Source organism: Arachis ipaensis, chromosome B7, assembly GCF_059453495.1.
Source record: "Arachis ipaensis isolate K30076 ecotype BB chromosome B7, ASM5945349v1, whole genome shotgun sequence".
Taxonomy (NCBI): domain Eukaryota; kingdom Viridiplantae; phylum Streptophyta; class Magnoliopsida; order Fabales; family Fabaceae; genus Arachis; species Arachis ipaensis.
In genome coordinates, this window is record NC_142442.1 from 6,741,176 (window position 1) to 6,750,281 (window position 9,106).

The 9,106-nt window shown below is 33.4% G+C and overlaps 1 protein-coding gene across 2 annotated transcripts; it reads right to left on the minus strand.

Annotated features, from left to right (window-relative positions):
• Positions 1–4,752: 4,752 nt before the first annotated feature.
• LOC107608701 (lysM domain receptor-like kinase 3) lies at positions 4,753–8,794 on the minus strand. 2 transcript variants are annotated; one of them, XM_016310404.3, is made up of 12 exons: positions 7,869–8,794; positions 7,416–7,449; positions 7,312–7,319; positions 7,042–7,203; positions 6,775–6,965; positions 6,453–6,542; positions 6,266–6,359; positions 6,037–6,188; positions 5,849–5,943; positions 5,504–5,642; positions 5,139–5,237; positions 4,753–5,046 (listed from the first exon to the last, which is right to left on the minus strand). In XM_016310404.3, exons 1-12 carry the CDS (start codon positions 8,521–8,523, stop codon positions 4,882–4,884), a joined length of 1,884 nt encoding a protein of 627 aa, XP_016165890.1. In that variant the 5' UTR covers positions 8,524–8,794; the 3' UTR covers positions 4,753–4,881. The 2 variants fall into 2 exon arrangements, with proteins under 2 accessions (XP_016165890.1, XP_088349786.1); XM_088493660.1 differs by lacking the exon at positions 7,312–7,319 and having other exon boundaries at positions 7,042–7,237; positions 7,433–7,449; positions 7,869–8,664.
• Between the last annotated feature and the right edge of the window lie 312 nt (positions 8,795–9,106).

The window sequence follows — 9,106 nt, forward strand, 5'->3', positions numbered from 1 at the left end:
TCGCCTTGATAATGCTGGTGAATTTACTTCCCAAGCTTTTGATGCTTATTGTATGGCTAATGGAATAACTGTTGAACATCCAGTAGCTTATGTTCACACACAAAATGGGCTAGCAGAATCACTTATTAAACGCCTCCAATTGATTGCTAGACCTTTACTTATGAGAACAAATCTCCCAACTTCAGTTTGGGGGCATGCTATTTTACATGCCGCAGCACTTATTCGTTTGAGGTCGACGAGTTACCATAAGTTCTCTCCTATGCAATTAGCTTTTGGCCAGCAGTCAAATGTTTCCCATTTAAGAATATTTGGATGTGCGATATATGTTCCCATTGCACCACCTAATCGCACCAAAATGGGACCCCAAAGAAAATTGGGGATATATGTTGGATATGATTCTCCCTCTATAGTGAGGTATCTTGAGATACAAACGGGAGATGTATTTAAAGCCCGGTTTGCGGATTGTCATTTTGATGAATCAAAATTTCCAACATTAAGGGGAGAGAATAAGCTTCCTGAAAATGAACTTAATTGGAATGCATCATCATTGATGCATTTAGATCCTCGATCGGGGCAATGTGAACTAGAAGTTCAAAAGATTATACATTTGCAAAGAATAGCGAATGAATTGCCTGATGCATTTTCCGATACAAAGAGGATAACCAAATCTTATATACCAGTGAAAAATGCCCCAATTCGAATTGATGTTCCAGTAGGACAAGTAGCCACTGAAATAAATTCACGCCAGAAATGTGGCAGGGCGAAAAATGCCCCAATTCGAATTGATGTCCTAGTAGAACAAGTAGCCACTGAAGCAAATTCATGCCAGAAGTGTGGCAGGCCTGTCGGTTCCAAAGACAAAAATCCTCGAAAAAGAAAAGAGGTAAATACTATTCCTGTTGAAAAAGACATAGTAAAGACACCTGCAATTGTCCAAAATTCTGATATAACGCCAGAAGACATTCAGGTACCTGAAAATTGTGAAAATGACGAGATCTTGATAAATTATGTCTTTACAGGAGAGAAATGGGACCGAAATAAGACAATTGTCAATGAAATATTTGCATATAATGTGGCATTGAATATCATGCATGAATGTAAGGATCTTGAGCTAAGATCAGTCGAAGAATGTCGATAAAGGAATGATTGGCCAAAATGGAAAGAAGCCATGAAGGCTGAGTTAGACTCACTTGCAAAACGTGAAGTCTTTGGACCTGTAGTCCGTACACCTGAAGATGTAAAACCTGTTGGATACCGATGGGTATTTGTGAGAAAACGAAATGAGAGAAATGAAGTTGTGCGCTACAAAGCCCGACTTGTGGCACAAGATTTTTCACAAAGGCCCGGTATAGATTATGAAGAAACGTATTCCCCTGTAGTGGATGCGATAACATTGCATTATTTGGTCAGCTTATCTACATATCATAAACTGCATATGCATTTAATGGATGTGGTAACAGCCTATTTATACGGCTCATTAGATCGGGATATCTATATGAAAGTCCCTGAAGGACTAAAGATATCTAAACCATCCAATGAATATTCACAAGGGTTATACTCAGTCAAATTGCAAAGATCTTTATATGGTCTAAAGCAATCTGGACGAATGTGGTATAATCGTCTTACTGAGTATCTGGCCAAAAACGGTTTCAGGAATGATGATATATGCCCGTGTGTTTTCATAAAGAAAACTGCATCTGGATTCATTATAATTGCTGTGTATATTGATGATTTAAATATCATGGGACTCCTGAAGAGATTCCAACAATTATAAAAACTCTAAAAGAAGAGTTTGAGATGAAAGATCTTGAAAAGACTAAGTTTTGTCTCGGCCTGCAGATCGAGCATATAAAAAGTGGAATCTTTATTCATCAAACAACATACACAGAAAAGATCTTGAAGAGATTTTATATGGATAAGTCACATCCATTAAGTACCCCAATGATCGTAAGGTCTTTGGATGTGAAAAAGGATCAATTCCGTCCTAAGGAAGAAAATGAAGATATCCTTGGTCCTGAAGTACCATATTTTAGTGCCATTGGAGCGCTAATGTATCTTTCTAATAACACACGACCCGATATATCATTTGCTGTAAACTTACTAGCAAGGTATAGTTCCTCTCCAACCAGAAGACATTGGAGTGGAATCAAGCAAATCTTTCGATATCTTCATGGGACGGTTGATATGAGATTGTTTTATCCCTATAGATCCAAGTCACAATTAGTTGGCTATGCAGATGCTGGATACTTGTCTGATCCACATAAAGGGAGATCTCAAACAGGATACCTGTTCACATATGGTGGAACAGCTATATCATGGAGGTCTACGAAACAGACAATAGCAGCAACCTCCTCTAATCATGATGAAATACTAGCAATTCATGAAGCTAGTCGCGAGTGTTTTTGGCTGAGGAGCCTGGTTCAATATATTCTGGCATCATGTGGATTGATTGACCATAACATAGTTCCAACTGTCCTGTTTGAAGATAATACAACATGTATTGCTCAACTTAAAGGCGGATACATCAAAGGTGATAGAACAAAGCATATTTCTCCAAAATTCTTCTCCACTCATGATCTTCAAAATCAGGGGACAATTGATGTCCAACAGATCCGCTCAAGTGACAATTTGGCTGATTTGTTCACAAAGTCACTCCCAAAATCCTCTTTTGAAAGATTGGTACATGAGATTGGGATGCGCCGATTTCGAGACATTAAATGATGTCCGCAAGAGGGGGAAACTGTACTCTTTTTCCTTAGTCAAGTTTTTTTCCCATTGGATTTTTCTTGACAAGGTTTTTAATGAGGTAGTCCCATCACTAAAGGATATTGTACTCTTTTTCCTTCACTAAGATTTTTTCCCATTGGATTTTTCTTTAGTAAGGTTTTAACGAGGCAATAATCCTAAATGGTCATCTAAGGGGGAGTGTTGTGATAAACATGATAACGTGGATGACCATTCAATACTTGGGCGGCTGATTTTTCCTATGAAAGAGTGAAGCTCCCAAGTTAAATTGAGCATTAATGAAGTTTGAAAATTCAAAGTTTCACTCGTATAAATAGAGGCTTAAGCCTCAGGCAATAATACAACAACAACAATCAATACAATATTCTCTCTCTCTTTCTGTATATACCAAACTACTTATATTAGTAATATATAAGTTATTTTTATTATATCATAATAATTATATTAGTGAACATTAATACTAAAATTTTATATTTATATTTCTCCATCTTATATTTATATCTTTCTTATTTATTTATTTACAATAATTATCATATTACTTTCATGGACTATTTTAATTATTAATTTTTTGAAGAATCCCTTGATGGAGACCAAGGAATCTTTGATCTTCCTTTTCTTACGGACTCAGGAATTTTCATCTATGAACAAAGCATTCAGCGCAAGCGATATTTTTTTTTTTTTTTGTATTATTGTTAAAGTAGGTGTTATTAGGCCCAATTTTCATCCAAAGATAAGAAATACTTTTCCTTTCTACTTATTATTCTAATTTTATTCAATAAACAATAAAGTGAAAGTTGACTGATTTTATTCTAAATTTTATTCTAATTTTATTCATTAGATAATTTGACTGATTTGACTAAATTTTTATCTAACAGCTCTCAACTATCAACTTCACGTAAAGTTGACTGTACTTGAGTTTCTACCGTTTAATAAATATTCTCTTTTCTAATAGATTAACACAACTGGCTCTTATTAGGTCAAATTTAGTGTGGATAGAAGACGCACTTGAGGAAGTGTGCAACTTGGCCTAATTGGACATCATGGTCCCTCTTATTAATTGATAAATATCCACATTTTCTTCAAAAGAGGAATCATGTATGAATGAATACGTTTAATTTTCCTGTATATTTAATTATTTATATATTAATTTACGTATTTTTTTCAATTAAATAATCTACTATCAAAATAATCAAATTTAAAAATAATAGAATAATCAAATATAAAATAGATGATTAATCAAATTTATTAACAATAACATAATAAAAAATTCTGAGATAGCAATATATATTTCTGTATGCAGTGATGGGTGATTGGTGGCTCATCTTTTGGTATACACTATTTATTGAAATATTATTGTATTCTTATATATTTTATGTTAGAGATTAAACAACTAACTTATATATCATATTTGTATATGTTTTTGAATTTTTAATATGAAATTATAAGTTGTAAAGTCAATTGATATCAAACGATATAAAGAGAAATTGTTGCAAAAATATTTAGATTTATTTTAATTCTTCATAATTTATTTTTTTAGATGATTGTAGAATTTTATTCAGCAATAAAAAGCATTTCCAGCGAAACAAAAATTATGAGTTAAACATTGTTTGAATACCAATAAATATATCACTTTTGTATTTACTTGTCACTTATTAATTTAAATATAACTCATTTATCAAAAATAGAATCTTTTTTTATACTTTATCACAAATTCTACTTAAGCAAATACTTTAATATATATAAGTATAAATCAACAAAAATAATTATATTATACTACTATTGTTATTGTATATTATACTATAGAATTTAGTATGATATAATTCTTTATTTTAAAAATAAAAAAAAATCAACTTAAACAAATAGTCAAATACTTCAATATATAATATTTATAGAATTAATTTTTATTGTATTATTATCATTGTATTATATTATAGAATTTATTATGAAACAATTCTTAGTTTTAAGAGTTAAATTATTTTGTAACTAAATTTATTAGTTTTTCACACATTGGGCAAATTTAAATCTAGTTTTATATACATTTGAAATTCAGCAATATGAGTGTTTATTTCCAAATTAGTTTTAGCTTTTTGCAACAAAAATAATTAAAATGTTACATTTCTCTGCTGCATGATACTCCTATCTACCAGACATAAGATTTACAAGAGCTGGATTTTCATAAAAGGAAGCAATGTCCCAATTCTCAGTGGTTGAACTTAGTGTCATAAGAGCAACCACCACCGATCTCATCTTCGGCCGCCGCTGCGGATCTCCCTCTGTACATGCCTTGGCAAGTTGTGCCATCTGCAACCAGAACAAAGTTAGCCAAAGCTATTGAAATCTGCAACATTAAAAACTAAAGAAAGAGTTTAAAAATGATATATGAAAATGTATACCTTATAAACTGATTCAATTGAATAGTTATCTCCAAGCCTAGGATCCACCATTTCTTTAAGACCTTCTTTGGGGTCTGGCTGGATAAAAACTTCCTCAAACTGCCACATAAATTGCCAAAAATTGAATTAGGAAACAAGGAAGGAAAATGTTAAGAGTGCGTTTGGTTTGTGTTTTGGTTTTCTGTTTTTATTTTCAGTGTTTTCTCATATTTTCTCATGTTTTCTCTTTTTTCTTTACAAAATTCTAAAAACAGAAAATACTGAAAATGAAAACAGAAAATAAAAACACAAACCAATCGCGCCCATGATTTACATTACTAAGTCAACATTTCAAAACAATGCACAGAAGGATCATTAATAATCACCAAAGCCACAAGGCCCTTCAATTCAGCACCAGATGCACCACCACTCCTCATCAGAGCTTCTTTTGCAGAAATAAGCTCATAAAGAACTACTCCAAAAGCATATACATCTATTTTGGGAGAAACACTTCCATATACATATCTGCAAATAAGAGAATCCTACTATTAAATCTAAAAAAGCTCACTTTCCCTTCTAGAATGTGAATGTGAATGTGTGAAGTTAATACTGAAAAACTTCTATTTTTAGTGCTTCTAATTGGAAACAAGGAGATGAAGATCAACTATACTCTTCTCTAATCCTTAGAAAGCAAAAAAAAATGAATAGAGAGAAAACACAGTTCATCATACTCTGGTGGCATGTAGCCGAATGTGCCGGCCATATTAGCAGTTGGAGCTGATGAATTTCCAACATCAATCAGCTTGGTCAGTCCAAAATCCGCAACCTGCAAAACAATGCAATGCAGTATCTCACAGAATTATACAAGAAAACAAAAAAAGAGTAACAAGTTCATTGAATTTATTGAGATGTATCTTACCTTTCCACGGAAGTTTCTGTCTAATAAAATATTTTCCGACTTTACATCGCGATGGATATATACAGGCATCGTATGCTCATGAATGTATTCAAGTCCTCTGGCCGAGTCCAGAGCAATTTGAACCCGGGTAGACCATGGTAAAGGCTCACTATCTGGTAAATGATAACAGTTTATCATTAAGCACTGAATTCTGAACATAGATATGTATCATATCATGTGCTTATATTACCTGAATTTCGCAGATGCTGGCTTAAGTTTCCATTTTCGATATATTCATACACAAGGAAAAGAGAGCCCTCGACACAATATCCAATCAAGCGTACCTATATTGTTATCGAAACATAGTGAAACATTGAAACAGAAATATCATATGAACATAGTTGAAAACAATCTATGGAATATGTGAGAAAGATTACCAAGTTTAAGTGATGAACACGCGTCAACACTTTCAGTTCCGCGAGAAATTCTTTTGATGCTTTCATGTCCATCTTCTTAATTGCAGCTCTCTGTGTTATCAGAGAAAACTTCAGCCAAAGTGGAAAGATAGAAGAAAGTAACAATTGAAATGTTAGTTATCTTAAGTCCTAACAGTATTATCATACATAAAACTTGACTATGCTTTGTAGCATCTATTCAACTAAAAGAACTGCAATTTAGTTTCTCATTAACTAAAAAATATATGCAACTTTTCTTTCAAATACTTGTAATCAAAGCTAGTAAGACAGAGAAATTATGAACCTCGCCATTGAGCTCTCCATAATAGACTTCACCAAAACCACCTTGACCAATCTTTTTAGCCAAACTGAAGTTATTTGTGGCATTGGCTAGTTCTTCATACGAAAACTCTGCTGATTTTTCTACCTTAACACCTATAATACTAGTATCATCAGAAGCTGAAGTTGTGTTTTCAGCATTATGAGAGGTTTCGCCTGAAAGAGGGACAATGTATAAGAGTTACTAATCCAAGCATGCTATTAGATAAAATATAAGTCGAAATCCATATACCTTGGCGAACAAAGTTCTCGCTGGAATCTTTAGCTACCAATTTTTTGTTCCAAATCTTCTTTCTTCTGTAACATTTAACATAAACACCAAATACCAATAACAGAAGTGCTGCTACTATTCCAACAGATATTCCACCAATAACGCCACCGGATAGACCCTTCCCTGCAGAAACAATAGAACAGCAGAAAGTCCTTACCTTCACTGTCTTGATATCAAACTTAAATGAAAAGAATTATCAATGATAGAAAAACTGTGCTGAGATTGTCAAACCTCCATTGCTGAAAAGGAAAATGAAAACATGGTCATTAAGTTTAGGAGATCACTGAAAAATGAAATTTAAATAGCTTGGAGAGTGAGGTTAAGAGAAAAGTTACCTTAGTTTAAAGGGCACATAGTTGCCATTTTCATCTGTAAAAAAGCGAAATGAAAGGAGAATGTGAGATATTATTCACTTCAAAATTTTGAAGCTCCTCAGAAACCACCAATTTGAAAGATCCAACTATAAGAATGATGCTAATAAGTTAAAGCATACTCTTGACAGTATTAGAGAGGAAGAACAATATGGACATGTTATAGGGATTTCATGAGTGACTTCAAATTTTCATCACTACTGTCACAGTTAACAATTTTTTTTTCTCCTTTAATTCAACATTACTCACACTAACTATATATGATTTCATATATACGATACTATTCTCTCTATAAGAAGTCATACTTAACAAACACACCCTAATAAAACCAACCACATAACATGCACACACAAAAAAAAATCATGAATTCATATCAGAAACACAAAAAAAACATTGCATCAAAACAAGAATTCACACCTTTCCCAGGAATATAAACCAGACCACTCCCTTTGCTGAAATTCACACCAGGGTTATATCCCTGCAGCAACTTAGCATCAATCTTTGTCTTGTTTGCAATTGACTCCAAAGAATCCTCAGGTCTAAGAGGGTAAGTGATGAACAACCCATAATCCTTGCTAACATCACCATTCCCACAGGAACAGTTAACAGTGACATTAACAGTTGCAGGATAAGGAATATTATTTGGTGAATAAGTATTGGTATTCTGCAACCACTCAGCAGTGACCAAGTTTGAATAGCTCCAATTTGCAATGGTATCATAGGTGTCACTGCTCAAAACTGAGTATTGAAATACATGGCCAAGAAACTCACCATTGATGCATTCACAAGGGAATGGAACATTGATTCTGGTGGAGGATGTGACTGAATCTTTGCTTTTTATGGTGCCATTGTTGTAGCTCACAATATCTTCACCTTGTGATCTTGTAACATATTCTGATTTCATCACAGTTGCAATATATGTGAGGTTAGAATTATCCCAAAGATAGTAGGAAGCTAAAGCTAAGCCACAACTCTCACTACACTTTGACTCTGCATTGATGGGTAGAATTACAAAATCTACCACCACCAAGAGGAAGAAAAATGATGAAAATATGAATCTGGGTTGTTTCATTTTGGTGGTGGAGAAAAGAAAATATTTTGTAAAATTATTCAGATGACAACATGGGTATGTTAAATAATCAAAAGGGTGGTGGAGAATCAAAGAAAGTTTTAAACTTGGATGGGATTTATACAATGAATTGTGTTGTGAATTGTGATGTTGGAAGAGGAAAAAATTGAACTTGTTTTCTAGTGTGTTAGTGCAAATTAGATAACTTCAGATTAATTAATGTGTTAAAATTAGTCGGCAAAAGATATCTATAATGTTGAATGAGGGAGTTCCCACTTCAATTCATTCATAAAGAGGAAGTAACGGGGGTATCTATACTCATGCTGGCAATTCATATCCTACCCGCAGGTATCTAATCTGGTCCAATCCGTTCAGATAGGGTAGGCTACCCAATTCGCTGTGGGTAAGATAGGATACGGTCCGGGTATGTTTGTGGGTAGTGTACTTTATCCTATCTTATCCGTACCTCATATATAACATATATTTTATAAAAATTAGATATATATTGAAGAAGGTAAGAGTTAAACCCACAATATTTTATATGTAATGACTTACAATAAATAAACAACCACTAAAACTAGTTCGT

Coding starts and splice junctions, on each gene's coding strand:
- LOC107608701 (XM_088493660.1), bottom strand. CDS start 8,523: ATGAAACAACCCAGATTCATATTTTCATCATTTTTCTTCCTCTTGGTG. Junction 6,543..6,774: donor ATGGAGAGCTCAATGGCGAG/GTTCATAATTTC, acceptor CTGATAACACAG/AGAGCTGCAATTAAGAAGAT. Junction 5,944..6,036: donor ACAGAAACTTCCGTGGAAAG/GTAAGATACATC, acceptor ATTGTTTTGCAG/GTTGCGGATTTTGGACTGAC.